General features: G+C 37.6%; 1 protein-coding gene across 5 annotated transcripts in view; it reads right to left on the minus strand.

The window, feature by feature from the left end:
- The window catches only part of LOC105483784 (cilia and flagella associated protein 54), a 383,346-nt gene that overhangs the window by 103,618 nt on the left and 256,771 nt on the right, over positions 1 to 22,957 (minus strand). For all 5 annotated transcript variants that reach the window (XR_011608938.1, XM_071071285.1, XM_071071284.1 and 2 more), the window contains exons 62-63: positions 4,331 to 4,504; positions 2,304 to 2,527 (exon numbers count right to left, since the gene is read on the minus strand). Coding sequence is in view for 4 of the 5 variants with exons in the window: in XM_071071285.1 (XP_070927386.1) it covers positions 2,304 to 2,527; positions 4,331 to 4,504 (398 nt within the window). In the remaining variant the exon portion in view is untranslated. The remainder of the gene's footprint in view (positions 1 to 2,303; positions 2,528 to 4,330; positions 4,505 to 22,957) is intronic.

Consider the following 22,957-nt stretch of genomic DNA (forward strand, 5'->3'; position numbering starts at 1 on the left):
CATCGGGCATGCCACGATATCCCAGTATCTGGGAAGAGAGAGGAAGTCGTTTGAAAAATCTTCCAGTGTGCTTTCAATACATTGCACTGAGGGCCACTGCAGGACCCCAACTGAGAATCATTTCTTTGACTGGATTCTTAAAAATATCTTAATAGGTCTTTCCACTACTTTTTAAAACTTATAATTTATTAACAGTCATCTGACTCTCTTGAGTAGGGAAGAAATGTTCAAGAGTGATGTTTTTAAAAAAATGTATAATTATCGGCCAGGTGTGGTGGCTCATGCCTGTAATCCCAGCACTTTGGGAGGCCGAGGTGGGTGGATCATGAGGTCAGGAGATCAAGACCATCCTAGCTAACATGGTGAAACCCTGTCTCTACTAAAAATACAAAAAATTCGCCAGGCGTGGTGGTGGGTGCCTGTAGTCCCAGCTACTCAGGAGGCTGAGGCAGGAGAATGGCGTGAACCTGGGAGGCAGAGCTTGCAGTGAGCTGAGATCGCGCAACTGTACTCCAGCCTGGGCGACAGAGCAAGACTTCGTCTCAACAACAACAACAAAAAAAGTATAATTATCTACCCAAAACATAAGGTTACTATATTCTAGTAGGATAAGATAAGCAAGGGTCACCATTCTGGAACAAGCCACATTATCAGTTCTCTGGGAACTTCTCTGGGAGAGCTGGCAACGGTAATATAAATATATCTTACATGGGAAAATCTATAGCTATAAAAATTAAAGAGTTCAATGGTAAAGTCCAAAGTAGAGATAATTCAATATAAATCAGTGATTTTTTTTCTAGTTTTGAAAGAATTCTGTACAACTTATTCATTTCACAAATATGTATTGGAAGCTTACAATATGCTATGTCCACTTGAGTTTTCTACAAGAATCTCCAATTCCGTATCTACAAAGCAGAAAAATGCGCTCATCCTCCTGCCTCCCCTGCATGTGCTAATGATGTCACCATGCACTAATGATCACAGACAGAAGTTCCAAATAGTACAAGAGGCTCTAGTCATTTCCTCTTCACTTTCCAGGTCTAAAGAGTCACAAAACTGTTTTTGTTGTCGTTTTCAATGTTACTTAAGCAAATATGTTTTACAGCCATCTCTTCCTTTCCATTCTTGTGTCATAAGCTTCATAACTTCATCACCTGTCTCTTAAATAACTCACTTTTTCAGGAGGCTGAGACAGGAGAATCGCTTGAACCCAGGAGGCAGAGGTAGCAGTGAGCCAAGATCACACCACTGCACTCCAGCCTGGGCAACAGAGAGACACTCTGTCTCCAAAAAAAAAAAAGAAGCCTCACTTTTTCATCTATCCTTTGCCAATCAGCCCTATTGAAAGTAAAACTAAGATGTACTAATTTTCACGTTATTTCTGCTAGTATTAATCCTGCCATTTTCTCTTTAAAAACATCTCTAAAATAAAGTAACTTTCCTCTGTTTTAACCCTGTCACTGTTTCTCTACCACCACACTAAGACTATATGTACAGGGACTATGCTTTATCCATCCTTGTTTCTCCACCAACTAAGAGTGTCTCTGGCACACAGTAGGTATTCCACATAGGTTGGCTGAATACCAGATTTCAAATACATATTCTTATTTTTAAATAAAATCCTTTACTTTTTCAGTATCTTTTATCACATTCATTTTGGAAGTTTATCCAAACTACGATTATTCAAGACTTTAGTAGCTTTCATTTTTAAAAATCTCCATTTATATTCCTCTTTCTATGTCTCTACAATCAGTATCTTAAAATGTTTCCATATTACATATCTTGGGAAAGTGTATCCAATTTAATAACACTTTTCCAAATAAAAAGCCTTTGCACTTTTATTTTAAAGTGTTACCTCTATTATTTATTCACACTCACGATTGCAAAAAGTACCCACAATGAAGAAATTTTATCACGCATTTAAAACCAAGGTACAGAAATTGGGCACAGATTTAGACACTCTCAGTCTAGCTTTCTTATAGTGTGATGATACTGAAACTTGTGTAACTTCTTGGCAAAATGGTCGTTTGAGAGATGCTGTTTTGTGCAGGAATACAGAGACTTCTGAGGCACTTTAAAAGACTCATGAAAACAAGACTGAACAATTGACATGTGAACTGTCCTAAAATCCCAGGATGTTTGGTTGGCCTATCCACATGGTAACACAGGAAAGAGCCTTCCCTAGAACTGTGAGGGAACTAGAAATCTTTGTGCCAGCATGGAAGCTAATGTGCTTCCTTCCGAAATATAAGGATGATTCCAATACGTTTTATGTAAACATATGATATTTCAAAACACGTTACCTTGGCAGATGATTCACATAATTCTTTTTCTGAAAGAGGGGGATTTTCCAGTTGACAAAGAAGTTCTTTTGGAAATTCATCAATACAGGAAGAAGAATACAGCTGTAAGAACTTTTTAAGGAAAAAATGCACTTCTTTCTGGCGCAAAATCAACTCAGAGTTGTAAAGGGATGTGAGAAGTGTATCATCTGGCAAAGAAATTCCAGATACTGGTGTTGCAGATGCTTAAGAAAGAAAAATACCTTAGTTTAGGTTAATGTTAGAAAACAGGATGATCTCAATATTGTTGGTATTTGCTCACTAACCACTATCTTTACATATTCCCACCTCCACTAAAGGCTGCCAATGACCTTCCTCTGTTTTTAGGGCTTATACACTAATGGAATTGTTTCTTGCCACGGAAGGAAAGAAAATTTCAGGCCAGGCACAGTGGCTTATGCCTATAATCCTGGCACTTTGGGAGGCTGAGGTGGAAGGATTACCTGAGGTCAGGAGTTTGAGACCAGCCTAGCCAAAATAGTGAAACCCTATCTCTACTAAAAATATGAAAACCAGCTGGGCATGATGGCACATGCCTGTAATCCCAGCTACTCAGGAGCCTGAGGCAGGAGAATCACTTGAACCCAGGAAGTGAAGGTTACAGTGAGCCAAGATTGTACCACTGCATACCAGCCTGGGTGACAATTTTAAAAAAAAGATTAAAAAAAGAAAATTTCAGAGGCACATGAGGCTAATGCTTAGTTTTAGGTATTAACTATGGTGCCATATATTCCATGTACCTATTTTCTTTTGGGTTCCCCCTAAAACAGATTCTAAGGTAAGAATTTGTAGACAGTTTATTTGAAAAGTCATTTCAAGAAGCACAAGTGAGGAAATGGACAAAATGTGACAGAGAAAAGAAAAAGAGCCAATAAGGGCGAGTAAATGAGTGGGCTACAGCCTTGGGCAGTGAGGGCTCAGTCCCACTGGGGACCTTCTGACAAACCACATAGAACTATCCCATCGAGAGACTGAGAAGCTGGTATGTTTATCTAGGAGCTCCCTACCTCAATAGTTGAAGGTTACTCCTGTGTCTGTGGAAACCCTGTCTGCAGGCTGGTCAAACCTCAGTAGCTTCAAAGAAAGCCCAGGACAGAAAAGCAGTGCGACATGGCACTTGTGGTGGGAAGTGCCAGCAAGTGAATTCAGAGGTGATCAGAGTGGCTGAAGGGCAAGGGATCACCAGGGCTGGCTGCACTGGCTCTTGTCCATGTCCTTTCCCTCCGAACTTCCCTTGCTCTAGCCCCCGTCACCATGAACCTTTTTGTCCTGACATCTTTCAGAGGGTTTGTTAGTTCCTGGTAACTGTGCTTAGCAACTCTGTGACTCAGCCTATTTGCCCTGCTGGTTTCCCCATCACCGTGCCCTGGCATGGGTCAAATTATCTAGTCTGACTGTTTGCACTGATGGGCAACACTGGATCACCAACATCATGAGCACAGATAAAACAACAATGTCACACAATCACAAGGGGGACTGATATGAAGCAGATTTTATCAGTTTTTCTGGATATTTTTTAGATAGCACCAATAATTAAAAAAAAAAAAAAACTCCATGGAATTAATATCCCATCTGAAGTCTTGCATTTCTTCCCTTTGACATACTGGCTACTGCACCACTCTTTCTCTAAAGCCAAAATGGCATCTTGCTCATTTCATAAACTGTCACATTGGAGTTACTAGTTCTTAACTGCTCTGAGCCATGGACCACTTTGGCAGTGGTCTTAGAAAGCCTCTGGATGCCTCCTTATCATAATGTTTTTAAACATATGAAATAATATATAGAAAATTTCTAAAGGAACCAATTACATTGAAATACTATTCTATCCAAAGATGCATGTATCCCAGGTTAAGAACCCGTGAAATTTTCATCTTCTGATGACAGTCACTCAGAAAGATGTCAAAGTATCTTATAATTCTCAACAAGAAACATGACTTAAACAGGAATTAGAAAGAAATATGTTCTCTCTTAACATATCAAAAACCTACCTAGCAGTTTGCTCAGATTATTAATCCTCTGAAGGTGAATATAGTAGCGCAGTAGAAGGATCCATGTAATATCCACTTTGGTCTGAGTCTTTTTTCTACCATCTGTGCTGTCATACACATCATCATTTTGGTACAAAAATGTACAGGAAGTCTGGAAGAGGACTTGGTAGTTGTCTGAAAGTGAAAAACTTTTTTTTGTAATACAATGCTATGCTTTCCTTGAAAAACAATCATGAACAGAAAAAAAGCACAGCTCATAAAGGAAATGCTGACACATGATACTACGTTCAACTTAAAAGTATTTTGTATCACGCAGACACCAAACACCAAGTTAAAAGACCAACCACCGACTGAGAAAAAGATATTTAATATATATATGTGAATTATCCTTCTCTAATATGTGTAAACACCTTGTACCAATCAACAAACAAACGTCAAGCAACACAATTTCAACAGGCAATTCATAGAAAAAGTGGGCAAAGAATATCAACAGGCAATTCATAGAAAAGTAAACCCAAATGACCAAAATTTTTAGCATCACTAAAAATTAGAAAAAGGCAAATTAAAATGAAGTACCATTTCATATCCCTTAGGAACTGATAGAAACCAAAATCTGAAAATAATAAATATTGGTAATAATGTGAAGAAATTGGAATGTTCACACATTACTTGTGAGGGCAACTATTTGGAAAGCAATTTGGCAAGATCTAAGAAAACTGAAAATGCAGATACCCATAAATGTGTACCAAGAGGTTTGCACAAAGTACTGTTTGCAATATTAAAAAAAGGAAACTTTAAAATATAAACAGGAGTCTAATCATTTGAAGCCATTTAAAGTGAATGAATTAGATCTATATGGGAGAAAATATAGTGTGGAATCTCAGTTCAGATCCCAGCTGTACACTCACTAGTGTGTGACCCTGAATCTCTCTGTGCTTTGGGCCTCTCTGGGCTTTTGATTCTCCTCTCCTCCCCTCTCCTCCTCTCTTCTCTCCTCTCCTCCCTTCCTCTCTCCTCCCCCCTACCCTTTTTTTTTTTTTTTTTTTTTTTGAGATGGAGTTTCACTTTTGTTGCCCAGGCTGGACTGCAATGGCATGATCTTGGCTCACCGCAACCTCCTCCTCCCGGGTTCAAGCGATTCTCCTGCCTCAGCCTCCCAAGTAGCTGGGATTGCAGTCATGTGTCACCACGCCCAGATAATTTTGTAATTTTGTGTTTTTATTAGAAACGGGGTTTCTCCATGTTGGTCAGCCTGGTCTTGACCTCCCGACCTCAGGTGATCCGCCTGCCTCGGCCTCCCAAAGTACTGGGATTACAGGCATGGGCCACTGCGCCTGACCTCTTACTCTTCTTTAAAATGGGCATTATAAGAGTAATGATGGATAGATCCTGACAACATATAATGAGTTAGCACAGGTTCCAGGTGATATAGAGTATGATACCATTTATGTAAGTTTGAAAACAATATGATTATTTGTATCATTTACATGCAAATAAATAATATTTGATTAGAATAGTGGTTGTCTCTGGGAAGCGATAAAAGGAAGAGAAATAGAATCTTCTATGGTTAATGGCCTATGCATGTTTTCTTGAATAAGATGAATCTCTACATACTCACCATCCACCTTGGAATACAAATTCCCAGTACTTTGGGAGTATCTTATAAGCCTCTCTCTAATTCCATTTCTCTCTTGCTGCCTGAGCACATGTCCCAGAAATAATCACTATCCAAAATTTTGTGTTACTAATCCCTTATCTGTCCTTTACTCTTTAAACATATACATTACATAACATGTAATAAATAAAACATTGTTAACTTTATCTTTTTAGAACTTTATAGGAAGAAAATCATATTGAATGCATTTATCTATTATTTTCTTTTTCCTTTAAACACTAGGCTTTGAAAATTCATCCAGGCTAATGCAGGTAGATGTTATTCACTTTTTTTTCTGTTATTATGTAGTATTTCCGTATAGGAATATATCACAATTTATGTATCTATTCTACCATTGATGGACATGTGATTTCTTTCTAATTTTGTTTTATTTTGGTCTTTACTGTTATGAACAAGGCTGTTATAAATTTTGAGTACATATAGTCTGGCGCATACGTGCACAAATTACCTGGAGGTGGAATTAGTAGGTTGTTCTTTTTTAGGTGTCTTTTGACCAATCTTGCCTTTTGTTCTTTTATATAAATTTTGACCAATCTTGCCTTTTGTTCTCTTACATAAATTTTAGCATCAGTTTGTCAAATTCCACAAAATAGAACCTATTACTAAACTACATTAAATCTATCAATCATTTTTAGAATACTTGGCATTTATCAATACTGAGCCTTCTTAACTATAAACATGGTATGTTTTCTTGTCTCTTTCAATGAAATTTTACAATTGTTTCACAACTTTCATTAGATTAGTCCCTAAAGATCTTATTTTTTTTTGTAGTTACTGTAATAACATCTTTTAAAAATACATTTTCTGTTAAAAATGTATAGAAATAAAATCTTACATCCAGCAACCTTGCTAAATATTTTTTATTGCCTATACATCTTGGGAAGTTTCTATGTGAATAATCTGTAGTGAAAGATGGTTATTTTTCTTCTTTCCCATTATTTGTACTTCTTATTTCTTTTCCTTATATTATTCTGCAGGGTAGGACTTCCAGAACAATTGTGAATCAAAGTAACAACAGCATTTTCTTACTCTTGATTTTAAAGGTAATAGTTTTAGCATTTGAATATTGATTATAAATATAGCTGGCATGTTTTTCCACTTGTAACTTTTTCAAATTAATATTTTTTAATTCCCAGTTTTAGAGTCATAAATGGTTGTTTAATTTTATTGAATTTTTCTGTACCTATTTGAGATGATTATTATTTTTCTCTTTCAATCTATTAAAGTAGTGACTTAGTTCAACAGATTTTCTGATGTTGAATTACATTTGCATTTCTGGAAATAATCCAATTTGATATGATGTGTCTTTTAATATGCAGCTTATTTTTATCAAATTCAAACATTTACATAATCAAAAATAAAATTCCCTCTCCCAGAGACAAGCATTTTTAACCATTTGTACTTCAGTTCTTCTAGTAGTTAGTTCCAACTCTTAAAATAATTTCCTTATAGCATTTTCCTAAACTATCAGTTTTAGAAAATGTATCTAGTGACTTTTTCTGTGACAGATGAAATATGAGCTCATAAAACCATTCCTCTTCACTTCAAAATGTTTATAGTTATATCACCATTTTTAGTTCCCCTATTTTTATACATCAACAATGTTCTAAAAGCTCTTTCTGGTTCCACTAAATACAAGTCATATCTCTTGATGTCTTCCTTTGTATTCTAATAGCACCTGCATTTCTTTATGGCCTTCTCCTTGCTGGGTTTTCTATTTCCAAAGTTGGTAACATTTACATTCTGTTCTATACTCGTAACAAACCCTTCATTGTTTTGTCAATAAGTTGAAAATCAATAAATAATACATTATTATGATTGTATAGGAATTGTTTGCTTCAATATGATTAAATTACTTTCACTAAGGGTCACTGTCAAAACTTGTGACCCACAAAGGGTAAAATTCTCCGCATAAAGGTCAAATGGATCGTTTTTACTCACACCAGTCTCTATATCAGGTCATATTCTAATTCACTTCATATTTGGACCATGAATACTTAAAGAATATTTTTCCCTAGAATTTCTGAATGTCTTTTCTTCCTTGTTGAGAGAAGTAATATTTGTACTCTTCACCATATTCCTAATATCATCTAGCTTTTTAGTCATTCTATCTGGTGCCTAGAATCCATTCATGCTATTGGAGACATACTTGAGATCACAAACTTGCCACTCCAGTTTGTACTGACGTATTTCCAGACTACTGCATAGCTGGCAACTCTGACGGCCCTTTCCTCTCTTCCTCTTTCTTTCTTTTTTCTATATTACATCTACTTCTTTCTTCATTTGCAACTCTGTGTGCTAGGGTGCATTCCCAAGTAACTTCTTTTTAAAAAGTTCACCAAAAGTTAACCACTGGCATCTTTACAAGGCCCATGTACTTGATTGATCATTTAGTGAAATATATAATTTTAGTTGACACTATTTTTCCCTTAAACTTCAAAGGCCTTGCTCTGTGGCTTTCCAGCATCTACTATTGCTGGTGAGAAGCCTGATGCTAGTCAAATTCTCATTCCTTTCTCATTGGCTTGAACTTCCCCATCTGGAATATTTTTTGTCAACTCCTCGTTATCTGTGATTATTTAAAATTTCATTTTGGACCTAGGTCTAGTCTTTTTCATTCATGCTGCTTGGAACACAATAGGCCTTTTCAACTTGAACTGATCTCTGTTCAATCCTGCAAACTATTCTTGTATTTGTTTCTGTAATGATCACCTCCTATTTTTTCCTTTATCTCTATCTTGAACATCAGTTAGTTGAAAGTTGAAAATTCTTTGTTGAGTCAGTCCTTTTCTCTTTCTCTCTCCCTCTCCTCTCTCTCATCCCACATAGTGGACACTTGATTTATGACAGATGTAACACTGCAGTGTTGTAAAGAAGGTGTTTTTAAAAATACACTGTTCTGGGTTAAATGTGTATACATAGAGAAAAAAGTTAATATTAATTTCAGCCTCACACCATACACAAAAATAGATTCTGGGTGAACTGTAGATCTAAATGTGAAAGATTAAAAATGATAAAAACATAGAAGGTACCTTTATGATTTTTGTTTGGGAAAAGATTCCTGAAACTGAACACAAAAAGCATACAAACCATTATAAGGATTAATTAATTTGGCATAAAAATTATAAACTTTGGATAATCAAAAGAAACTACTACTGAATAAAAAGGTAAAACAAAGAATGGGAAAAGATATTTGCAATAATCTACCAAAGGGTCATATCCAGAGTATATCAAAAATGCCTCCATATCTCTAAACCAAAGACAGAAAACTCCCAGGAAAAATAGACATCGTTTTAGAAAAAGTTCACCCCCCAAAACTATGCAAGAGCCAATGTACCAAATATAATAGTGTTCAATCTCTTTTGTCATCAAAATAAATTTCAAATTAAGACCACTTAATCTTAATTGCAATCTGGACTACTGCATAGCTGGCAACACTGAGGGCCCTTTCCTCTCTTCCTTTCTTTTTTCTGTATTACATCTACTTCTTTCTTCATTTGCAACCCTGTGTGCTGGGGTGCATTCTCAAGTAACTTTCTTTTTAAAAAGGTCACCAAAAGTAAACCACTGTAGTCTTTACAAGACCCTGTACTTGATTGGTCATGTAGTGAAATATATAATTAATATACTTGTTAATATATAAATAAATATATAAATAATAAATATATAATTAATATAAGATTTCATGTAGTGAAATCTTAATTGCAATCAAGATTAAGTGGTCTTCTTGGCAATACCCACTAAAGCTAAAATCATCTATGTCTTATGACCAGCAATTCCACTCCTTGGCATATTATAAAAATGCATACATCTGTGCACAAAAATGTCACATACAAATATATTCATAGCAGCATTATTCATAACCCCAAATGTTTACCAACAGTAGAATGGACACTAAATTGTGCTATTATGCCCACCAAAAGAAAGAATCACACAAACATAAGGGTGAACAGAAGTCAGAAAAGAATACAGACTATATGATTTCATTTATACAAAATTCAAAAGCTGGCCAAACTAATCTATCCATTACAAATCAGAAAGAAGAGAGGTTACTAGGGGCCAGAAGGGAACACAATGCAGACTTCTGGGGCGCTGGTCTTATTTCATTTCTTGACCTAGTGATGGTTACATGGGTGTTTCCTTTGTGATAATTAATGAAGCTGTAAATTCATAATTTGTGAGGTATTTTTGTTTTTTGTTTTTTAAGAGGGAGTTTCACTCTTATTGCCCAGGCTGGAGTGCGATGGCATGATCTCGGCTCATTGCAACCTCTGCCTCCTGGGTCCAAGAGATGCTCCTGCCTCAGTCTCCCAAGTAGCCGGGATTACAGGTGCCTGCCCCCACGCCTAGCTAATTTTTGTATTTTCAGTACAGATGGAGTTTCACCATGTTGGCCAGGCTGGTCTTGAACTCCTGACCTCAGGTGATACGCCCACCTTGGACTCCCGATGTGCTGGGATTACAGGCATGAGCCATCGCGCCCGGCCATGATTTGTGTTATTTTCTGTATATATTGTATAATAGAGTAAAACGCTTAGTTCTTAAAAAACAATTTTGTGGTGACTTCCAACCTGAAGACGTTCATATAATATTGGCACATCCCTTTTCCCCCTGAAAATTATCCCAAAACAACAAAGAAAACAAGTAACAAAAACACAAATTCCATTTTCAGTAAATCAGAGAAGAGCTAAAAATCCTAAGCCACAAAATGTGTGGAATAATGCCCAAAGCAGTTGTTATCAAGTAGAATGTACAAAGAAGGATGCAGGTGATGCAACTAAGATGTAAATCTCAGGAAGAAATTGCAAAGTATACTTCTCAATGATGAGCTGTGCATTTTTGAATAGTATTATAGTGACAGTCGAGTTGAAGAATTGTTTTGAGACCAATTGTTCATAGTTTAAAGAAAAAAGATTTTAAAATTGTAAACCTATATGTGATGAGCCAAAAAAATTATTTGTTGCAGCCTTTCAAACTAAAAGCTAGATAAATGCATTAGAGAAATGCACACAAAAACCTAGAGACTAATAAAATTTTATATAGTTGACACTGATGAATGCACATCCTGAAGTCTAAGACCAAAATATTCCATTTGCAGTAATCACCCATGGATAAAAATTTAGTCGATGAAATCATGGCACTTTTCAATAATAAAATAACTTGTTAGATTTTAAATGTAGCTGCAAACATAAAGACTCAGTTCATAACTCATCTGCAGAATTATACTTTTGCCTTGTAAATGGCTGAAAACTTTTTAAAGAAGCATGCTTAGATTACCTTTTGTTTTTATTTTTAAAATTTGTATGGGTACATAACAGATGTACTACAAATGGCTCACATTTACAGATGTGGCTAGACTTGCAGTTTTGCTTATATTTGTCTAACAGTATCAACATACACTATTCAAAGAAGATCTCTTCCTATGTGAATGATTGGCAACTTCTTTTTAATCTAATGGTCTATCCTGGAACAACTGTGTTAGCATTTGGCATTGATGGCACAAAAGCAATGGTAAATTTAATGGCCAGTGCCTTAGCAGGAATGCAGGAAGGTAGTGGCACCAAACCATCCTAGCAGTGCTTGCATTCTTCATTGCCATGCCCTCATAGTAGAATGAACGCATTGATTTAAATGTCAGTTTCATTTAAGAATATCCTTGATAGGGCGGGCGCAGTGGCTCACACCTGTAATCCCAGCACTTTGGGAGGCCAAGGCGGGTGGATCACCTGAGATCAGGAGTTCAAGACCAGCCTGACCAACATGGAGAAACCCCGTCTCTACTAAAAATACAAAATCAGCCGGGCGTGGTGGCACATGCCTGTAATCCCAGCTACTCGGGAGGCTGAGGCAGGAGAATCTCTTGAACCCGGGAGGCAGAGGTTGCAGGGAGCTGAAATTGCGCCATTGCACTCCAGCCTGGGCAACAAGAGCAAAACTCCATCTCAAAAAAAAAAAAAAATCCTTGATGAAGCAGTAAAAGTTGTTAATGTTATTAACTATTGACCCTTGAGCACACACCTTTTTCATCTTTTCTGTGATAAAATGGGAAGCACACAAAAAGCACTCCTGCTGCATACTGAAGTACAATGGCTGTCTCCAGGAAAAGCACTTCAGCGATTCTTTGAGTTGCAAACTGAATGACTACTTTTACTTTTTTTTTCATGGACAGCCATTTTTACTCAAAGAACAGCTGACAAGCCAAAGTGTTTTCAGACTTAGGTAGGAGGCAAACATTTGTTCAAAAACGAAAGAAGTATACCTGACTTCCAGGGAAATAACCGACAGGTGTGCTGCCAAAGATAAAATTCAAGTTTTGAAGTAACGGAAAACTTATATCTACCACTATGAACGTTTCAATACTTAGAATTTTCTGATAGGAATTGTGGTGATATTTTCACAAGTTTTATATTGTTCAATAAAATGTATACATGTTTAGAAGACCTACATATTTGAAGTCTATATTTTCCAAATGCATAATACACACTGTTACAAAATCATGCATGGGTAAAAGATGTCATTCAATCACAAGACAGACTAATGTATTTTGACATAACAGAGTTCAAAAAATTTAATGATACAGTTTCAGATTCTACTTTGGAACTAACTTTTAAGAAACTATCACTTATCGAGTTCTGGTTTACTTTCAAAGAAGACTATCCATAATTATCTGAAAAGGCTGTTGAAATACTCCTCCATTTTCTAACTACATATCTGTGTGAGGCTGGATTTTTTTTTTTAATTATTTCAACCAAAACATCATATTGCAGCAGATTGGCTGCAGAAGTAGGTATGAGAATTCAATTATCTTTTATTGAGTCAGACATTAACGAGATCTGTAATATGTTATTTATGTTAACTTGTAATGAGTTTATTACTCTTTTTAAATTAATTAATAAACTTTAATTTTTTAGCTTTAATTTCTAACAGAACTGTATGTTTTCTATACTAATAGATTTGTCTAATTATTTTACCTAAAGTAAATCTGGGTAAATTATATTTTCCCAGGAAATTACAAGTTGTATAGAAGTTTTCAAATTTGCTTAAAGTTGAACCAAAAAAATCTTTAAAAATTTAATTTCTTAAAATCAGTGATTACTTTTTTCTTATCATTTGTGAGAGGTTTTCTTTTTGCTATAACTAATTTTCCTGAAAAAGTTGGCTAATAGTTTTTCCCCTAAAATTACAACTTTCTAATTTTATTGGTTTTGTTTCCTAATTTATTGTATACATATTGTAAAGTGATCTGAAATAATAACATCAAACATACCCCACATATCAATACATTTACATTTAAATCACCTATTACAAGAAAAATACTATCAGGTCTTATAAGAAAGAAAACCCAACTCTATGCCCTATATAAAAGTATATTTAAAATAAAATTATTTCAACAGTTTGAAAATAAAAACATGGGAAAATGTGTAGCAAGAAAATGTAAACCAAAAGAAAGCAATATTTGTGATCTCAGTACTAGGCAAGGTAGAATTATGGCCAAAAAGTGAAACAAAATTGGGGACCTTTATAATGTTAAAGGGTATCATTCACAATAAAGATATAATACTTAAGAATATTCACAGTCCAAGTAACATCTTGTCAATAAAAACAAAAACTACAGATACAAGAGGAGGAACAAGTACGTGAGCAGCAGAGGACCTCTGTTCATCTTGTCCAGGTGTTGTCAAACTCTAGCCCATGGGCAAAATCTGGCCACACGTGTTTACGTGGGACTCATGAGCTAAAAATGGTTTTTACATTTTTAATGGTTGGAAAAAAATTAAAAGAATAACATTTTGTGTTACACGATAATCATATGAAACTTAAATGTCAATGTCCACAGTAAAGTTCTTTTTTTGGGTGGGGGATGGAATCTCACTCTCTTGCTTGGGTTGCAGTGCAGTAGCGCCATCTCGGCTCACTGCAACCTCCGCCTCCTGGGTTCAAGCGATTCTCCTGTCTCAGCCTCCCGAGTAGCTGGGATTACAGGTGCCCGCCACTATGCCCAGCTAATTTTTTGTATTTTTGGTAGAAACGGGGTTTCACCATGTTGGCCAGGGTGATCTCGAACTCCTGACCTCATGATTCGCCGGCCTCAGCCTCCCAAAGTGCCAGGATTACAGGCGTGAGCCACCGCGCCCAGCCCACAGTAAAGTTTTAATGGAACACAGCCATGCTCATTCATTTACACTGTGACTATGGCTACTTTCATGCTACAACAGCGAGTTGAGTATGTTCAGCAGAGACCATAAAGACTTAAATAAGTAGACTTAAATATTTACTATCTATTTACAGAAAATAATTGGTGACTACAACCTTGTTCATGGATGATCAAGTGGAGAAAAATACCTCAGGATAATAAAGTAAATATAGTGGCATCAATAACCTCTGTACATAAAAACAACTAATAGAAATAATTTTTTGAATTACAATACAATAAGAAGACAACATCTCGAAAAATAAACCTAACCAGAAAAATACAACATTTATTTGAAGAAAATGTTAAAACGCCCTAAGGGATGTGAACTAGAAAATATAAAGGGCATATAATATTCTTGGTTAAGATCTTTCAGTAGAATAAAAATGTAAGTTATTATTTCTAAGTTAATGTCTAAATATAACATAATCCCAATAAAAATACAGCAGGACTTTGCTATTACATACACACAGATGTATGTAATAGCAAAAGAGTAGAAACAACATAAATAGCTATTTTTTTGAACTAGACAAGCTGCTTCCAGACTTAACACACAAAAAAGCCACAAGAGACAATTCTGAAAAGAGAGAGTAATTAATGGAGACTTATCCTTATATTAAGTATATTATTACAAGGTTACAAAAATTTAAAAAATGTACTGAAGCCAGAATGGACAGATCAATTAGAACTGAAAGAAAAGTACAGAAATAGGGTAGCCATCTGGAAAAATTAAATTTATATCCACCTGTCACACTTTACATATTCCAAATAGATTTCTGTGAGTTATTTAAAGAATCTGAGTAGGGAGGACTTTTCTGACTATGACAGAAATTCAAAATCTATCAAAAAGATTGATAATTTCTACTATATAGAAATAAAAAACTTTTTCATGTAACAGAACTATCATGTAAAATGTTAAGTAACAACTGAAAAATTAGAAAGATATATTTACAGATATCACAACTAAAATTTGATTTTCATAATAAAGGACTTCTACAAATACTTAAAGGCCAAATTTTTTTAATAGGGAAAGATTATGAGAAGAGAGTTCACAAAAACATGTTCAACCTTCGTCCTCACCAGAGATGTGCAAATTAAATCTGAACCTTTGTTCTCCCACCATGTCAACAAAAGTTTAAAAAAGGTTTATAATGTACCTTTGTCAGCAAGGGTATTGAAAAAAGACCATTTATTAACTGCTGACAGGAGTACAAAGTGGCATAATCTTGTTGGAATGATTTTGGCAAAAATTACCAAATTTACAAATGAAACTACCCTTTGATCCAGACATTTGCTTTATGGGAATTGACCCAAGAGATATACTAGCCTATGTACAAAATGATATAAATGTATAAGATGTACAGATGTATGTCATAGCAAAAGAGTAGAAACAAGACAAATAGCTAGCAAAAAGAGACGAATGAATTTAATTATGCTGTACCTATATAAAGGAATATTATACAGCCATAAAAAAGCTGCTTATGTGATGATTTGAAAAAATTGTCAAGATACATTTATATTAATTTAAAGAAAAAAGAGCAAGGAGCATTATTATATGTGCAATTATACCACTATTTGTATTTTTATGGGAAAATCTGTCAATGTATCAGTGTATATACCAGGTTGGTTCACTCAACATCTGTCTTAACCTCCAAATGTGCTGTTCTATACTGTAGAAATTATGAAGATAAAAATGACACTTCCCTGATTTCCTTGCAACTATTGTCCTGGATGGGATTTTAGGTATTATAAATTCAGTGCATTCATGCAAAACTTAGAGGTGGAACTGGGTTAAGTGGTGAAGAGGACAGGTGATTAAAGGTAACTCTTCGGCTGGTGTGATTCTGGCAGAGGAAGTGTGGTTCTTAAGCCTACAGCTGAGCAGAGGCTTTCTACCTTACAGACAAATTCTTGATCTACAGTTTCCTTTATAGGAAACAAACAAAAGCTGCGCCTTGGTGGTCCAGCTACACGTGGCTTAGTCATTTCTGGACACTTATCCTAGAAGTTGTTTCTTTAGCTCTCCCATTGACTTTGAAAGTCCTTTGATAAATCTCATTCTATTTGAATGAACTGGAGTTCATTCTGACCTCTACCATGGAACTCTGACAGTTGATATAAGCACATAATATCTCTGGTGGGGAACACAAGAAAATGACTCTGGTAGGCAGAATGACGGCCTCCTAAAGATGTTCATGTCTAATCCCCAGAATCTGTGAATATGTTAGATTACAGGGCAAAGGAGAATTAAGATTGCAGACCAAGCTGGGCATGGTAGCTCACGCCTGTAATCCCAGCACTGTGGGAAGCTGAGGCATGTGGGTCACCTGAGGTCAGGAGTTTGAGACCAGCCTGGCCAACATGATGAAACCCTGTCTCTACTGAAAAAACAAAAATTAGTTGGGCATGGTGGTGGGTACCTGTAATCCCAGCTACTTAGAAGGCTGAGGCAGGAGAATCGTTTGAACTCAGGAGGCAGAGATTGCAGTGAGCTGAGATTATGCCATTGCACTCCAGCCTGGGCAACAAGAGCAAAACTCCGTCTCAAGAAAAAAAAAAAAAAAAGATTTCCGACCAATCACCTATCAACTGACTTTGAGATAAGGAGATTATCCTGGGTTATCCAGGTGGGCCTAATGTAATCACAGGGTCTGTATATGCAGAAACAAAGTCAGAGGAGTATGTTTCCAGGTCAGAGAGATTTGGAGATGCTACACTGCTGGCTTGGAAGATAAAGGGAAGGGCCATGAGCCATGGAATTCAGGTGGCCTCTAGAAGCAGGGAAATGCAAGGAAACAGATTCTCCCTCAGAACTTTTAGAATAATGTATCCCTGGTGACACCAGAATTAGCCCCAATAAGACCTGTTTTGGACTTCTGACCTCCAGAACCATAAGACAATAAATTTGTGGTAATTCGTTATAGCAGGAATAGGACACTAATAGACTGGTAATTGATTGCTTCTAGGGGGAACTGAGAACTGGACACTTGCAGAGAAGATGAAAAGATACCCTTTTGTATCTTTTGAGTTTTGATTCTTGAGAATAAATTACCTATTCAAAAAATTGAATTAAACTAAAAGGAAAAAATACTCCATACATATTTGACCAATGTAATCCGGTCTTTAATGCTGCAGAGAAAAACTAAGAACAGTTTAATGTTTGTTCCTTTTTTTTTCTGACTGAATACTTACAATTATTTTCTCTTCCTAATCCAAAGATGTTACCAGAGTTTGTCCAGATACAATTTGTACTATAACCATCTTCAGAAGAATTGGGGAGGATGGAGGAAGAGTCCCTTATGCCCTGAATGGAGAAGGATCCCTTTGCAATAGCTTCCTATCAACCCAGGCCAGAGCTCCCTGGGTTTCAGTGATTCTGGGCCAGTATTTAAAATGCCAGTTTCCATGTATCATTCAGGTGGTGTGAATTACAACCTTACAACCTAAAGTGGGTTTTAATGTGGGCACTTGTCACGTTTCCCTGAATCTACTCAAGCCAGTGGACAGTGTATTTCCAGTCCTCAGTTTCTGGAGAAGCCCATTCTGAATCCCCATTTATACAGTTATCTCGTTTCTGACTTTCCCCACCTGCAGGGCCCTCTTTCCCGACTGCTCCATGAGTCTGGTACTGAAGTCCCAGTTCCATCTGTTAAGGCCTAATTCTAATCCCTCTCCAGTGAAGTCCTCAGGTTCAGGCCCTGCCACAAATCCCCAATTTGCTTTGGCAATTTGGAATTTTCCTTTCCTGGTTTCAAGCTCAGCCACCAATTAAAACAATTTTTGTACTATTTACCCACCACCATTATGTGTTTGGATTGGGAAGGGCAGAGGCATCGCTCATGTCAGCTCCGTCCAAGCAGTCCAGCAGGCTAACTAGAAGCATCAATTCTGCATTTTGAGTTCCTGGCAATACTTTCTTATCACAGCCAACATAAAGCTTAACAGCACAGCCTTTAGAATTGGATAGATCAGGATGTGAATTAGTAGTGGAATAGTATGCAAGTTATATAACCTCTCTGAATGAGCACCTTGCCTCATTTATAAATGTGCATAATGACACTCCCACAGGATTTTCCTGAAACATAAATGAAATCAAGTAAGACAGCGCTGGCACACAGCATCAGGTGCCACTCATCCCATTATTATCTGGTACTTCCTGAGTCATCGCTTTCTGCCATTGTGTAATGGCCTGGGCCCTGCTAAGGGTAGCAAACAATCTTGTTATGTCTCCTCCAGTTCAATGAAGGGTAAATCTTTCTCTCAGTCTCCAGGACAGCATTCCACTGTGCTCTTCTGAGAATGTTTTCTCTCACATGAGCCATTTGTTGTTTCTCGTTTTACCTTGTTGACTCTGACTAGAACAAACATGGTCTCCTCCTACCTAGTGCCTGACAATTGCTAGGGTGTGTGCTCTCCTCTTAGCCATGGTACTGTCCCTTCTCAGATTTAAGTGATCAGTGTATGAATCTCTGAGTGGAGTTTCTGGACTCTTGCAGGCATTGGACCAGGACAACCCTGCTTCACTGAGGCTGGTCCTTGTCATGACCCAATTGTCTCATCTCTAATACTCGGATGCAACACACACACACAAATTCACACACACACACACACACACCCCCCACCTTCACTAGCACAGATGATTTTTCTCCATTCCCACCTATAAGTAGTATAATTATTTGGGATTTGAGTAGTAATATGCCAATCTAGTTCCGCTACTATGGGGAATTGTGTGTTAGAGGAATAGGAAAACAGAAGATAATAGTAGAGGAATTGCATCCCACTTTTTAGTTAGTTGTCATTGACCCTGTATCTCCGCACCAGGGGCAACGTGGCATGGGAGGGAAAAATCAGATTTATTTTCAGGTTGGAAGCTTTGCTCTGTTTCAAGAGGCAAAATATACATTAAAGCCCAGTTGTGATTCTCAGCTCTGCCCCGTTGATCTCCTTTTGCATTCTGACAATAGGTTCACTCTAAGGTAATGGATGTGCTTTGGTCAAGGATAGGGCAAAGCAGGATGTTTACATCCTGTGTGACTCAGCGAGTTTAGAGCGCAGGTGTATAATTCCACTTGTTATCACAGCCATGTAGCCATAACATGGGAAGGCTCATCATTTGGCTCTAAGTCACTGCTGTCTGTAAAAGGTATAATTGCCATGTTGACACTGTATAGGTGCACTCATGCCCAGAGAAAGAAAGAGTTAAGCTGCTGACCCTGAAGGGAGAGCTGGCTATGCAGCTGTGTGCGGCAGTGGCCAGAGCAAGCAGCCAAGACAGAGCAGTCTGTGTAAGAGAGTTGCTGATGAGAGAGCTGCTGAATAAAGCTGTATTTCACGTACCTATAGCCCCCTGAATGTTCTTTCAGCTCCCTGCTCCCCATCCACCCACACCCCTCCTACCTCAACATGGGCTGGAACCTGACCCTGGACCTAACATTCACTGACATTACTTTTTAGTATGACAGGCATTTGTAGTTTTCTGTATATGTGTTTATGTAGTAGTAAGAGGCTGCATCTGGGACCAGTAATCCTAAATGTTACTTTGAATTCAAAATTTAAATACAGAATTTAATAATTTTAATCCCAGCTGAATTTTTTATCAAGGCCACAAGAAAATCAAGACAAAATGATAGAGTATATACTTGAATATAACTGGACCCAAAGTAGGTAGCACGAAATAAATGTTTCTTTGACTGAATTTAAACATGGCCCCACACTGCCAGTGCCATCATTTCAAAGTGTCTGTTCCTACAGAGAATACCTCAGTAATTGTATTAGGTGCATCACTTCAACTCTCTTACTGTGCTATAGGTGTCATACAATTGCTCTCTGGTCCTGGCAGGATGATCTATAGCTCACTCTCCACACATGACTAGTCCATTCTGTCATGATGCTCCTGTCATCAGTTGCTCTGTTGATAAAATTTGCTTCCCCTGCGTCAATTTACACCTGCCCCATAATATACCTCTCCCAGAAAACAATGTTCTTAATTAACTCATATGCCATCCTGCCTGTGTCCAGCTCCCCTAGAAGGCATAGATGGATTTAGCTTGTGGCACTTTAATTTGCCTTCATTACTATGCTCTCCTTTTTTTGTTTTGTTTTGTTTTTTGAGATAGAGTCTCACTGTGTCACCCAGGCTGGAATGCAGTGGCGCTATCTCGGCTCACTGCAACCTCTGCCTCCCAGGTTCAATCTATTATCCTGCCTCAGCCTCCCTAGTAGCTGGGATTACAGGTGCCCACTACCATGCCCGGCTAATTTTTGTATTTTTAGTAGAGATCAGGTTTTGCCATGTTGGCCAGGCTGGTCTTGAACTCCTGGCCTCAAGTGATCCACCTGTCTTGGCCTTCCGAAGTGCTGGGATTATAGCCGTAACCCACCGCTCCCAGCCTATTATGCTCTTCTTAAAAGATGAATTTTGTTTTTTATATTTTATTTTTTGAGACAGAGTCTTACTTTGTCACTGAGGCTGGAGTGCAATGGTGCAATCTCAGCTCACTGCAACCTCTGCCTTCTGGGTTCAAGCGATTCTCCTGTCTCACCCTCCTGAGTAGTTGGACTACAGGTGGGCACCGGCACACCCAGCTAATTTTTGTATTTTTAGTAGAGACGGGGTTTCACCATGTTGCCCAGGGTGGTCTCAAACTCCTGACCTCAAATAATCCACCCACCTCAGCCTCCCAAAGTGCTGGAATTACAGGCATGAGCCACTGCGCCTGGCCAAAAAATGACTGTCTGTCATTTCAGGGTATATGCCTGTTCTGATTGCCCACGACTAGAAGCTCATGGAAGGTAAGACCTGCTTCCTTGATGTGTTCTCTGATTCTTCCTTCTCTCTGAATATGAGTATCTGGTACAGTACTCTGCATACAATAACAGTAAATGTTGTTCATCATCTCATGTGTAGATCAATGCTAGTATTGTTTAAAGCTAAGATTACTGAGGAGGTTTTTTGCTGGGTGCTAATTTATGCTAATGCAAGGAAAATCAAACAAGTTTTATTTGTTGTTGTTAAGGAATTTTGCCCTTTAGCAAGCCATTATAATATGAACCTCACTGCCATCTGGGTATTTGCGGCAACCAAGTGGGAATTCAGAACCTCCTTCTAACCCAAACACTGAAGTGAGGGAAGTCATCAGCATGAATTAATTATCAGCCTGCCAGGAAAGGACTGGAGGGCAAAATTATTATTCTTAAGGCAAGGCAAAATGCAAAACAGATTGGATTTTAAAATTTGGTAATTTCATAGTTAAAATAGTAAAGAAGGACTAATAGTATAAAATGGAAACTGAAAAAATGTAATATGCTATGAAAGCCACTGACACGGAACAAGAAAGCTTAGGTTCTAGTATTAAACTGAGATGAAGACTACCTACTCAACTGGATCAACAAACATGGTTTGGTTTAGAGGATGCCATTTTCCCCTGTGCCCACGGCTGAAATCATTAATTAATCACAGGACCTTTTTCATGTCTTTCCTATGGTTCTCTCCTCTGAACCATACAGAGGTTCTTCTCAGGTAGCCACTGGCCATTGAATTTGTCATACATGATAGTTTCAATTATCATTTGGCAAACATCCACGCCTCTCTCCCTTCCTGCTCAAGCAGTGTATATTTCCCTAGCTCACTGATACTAGACTTGGCCCTATGACTTGCTGTGGCCAATGGGATGGGATGTGAAGAGAGGCGTTAAATGCATTTGTGTGATTTGCTTTGTGGTTCTTTCGCTCTGGTATCTACCATGAGAAGATCGTGCCCCAGCTAACCACTGTCTCTTTAGCTTGGGCCTCACGACAAATGTACGTAAGAGTGCGCCTGAACCCGACCTACAGCCTGAAGCAGAACACATGAGCTGAGAGGAAGAATGAGTTCCCGTTGCCGTAAGCCACTGAGTTTTAGGGTCCATCTTGGATGAAACTTATTGGTCATCCCTGCCCTAAAAATTGGGAGAACACAAGGAAATGATTAGGATAAAGTAGACACATCATTCAGAAGTAATAAGGAGGCAGTATGAAGAAGAAATAGCCGTACTGGAAGTTTGAATTATCATCTAAGATTTTGACTAATCTCTCAGTCTACAGACAAGAGACTGAGCAACTAGCCTCAGATTCTACAGTAGATTGGTCTCTAATGAGGCTGAGAGAAATGAAATGGTTTGGCAGAGTTAGGATGTCAACTTAAGTCTCTTGATTATTAATACTGTACAATAATGTGTGCTTCTAACAGGGATGCTTTCCTGGCATTCTGAACCAGGGAGAATTGAGCTGCCAAACAGTGTCAAGCAAAAGTGGGCTGCCAAACTGCCCTGTGTAGGGTCAATGGCTTTGTCCTCAGAGAACCCATCTATGGGAACCTTAAAGAAGAGCAAGCACCCAGTCCGACGTTCAGGCTGTGGCTCAGAAAGCCGATAAAGCAAAATTCTACCAGGTACGAAGGAAATATAAATAAGAAAACAAAGCTTCAGCGTAAAAAAAAAAAAAAAAAAAAAAAACCCTATAAAATAGTTTACAAAATAATTTGGGACACAAATGCTTCAGTAAAGAGACAAAAAGGGGGACGTTAGACATTAACACTTTAACTAAGGCTGACCCAACAATGCAGCAAAGTAAGCCGCTGTCTACAGATGTGATTCCAGAAGTATTAGGATGGTCACTCCCACCCCTGTCAGGTTAAAACTCTTCTGCTTTGGCTCAATGCTGACCTAGCACCAAGCAAAACTAGAGATGGATGTTAGTGAAATTCCAGTCTGGAAGTAAGACT

This window comes from Macaca nemestrina, chromosome 10 (assembly GCF_043159975.1).
Source record: "Macaca nemestrina isolate mMacNem1 chromosome 10, mMacNem.hap1, whole genome shotgun sequence".
NCBI classification, from domain to species: domain Eukaryota; kingdom Metazoa; phylum Chordata; class Mammalia; order Primates; family Cercopithecidae; genus Macaca; species Macaca nemestrina.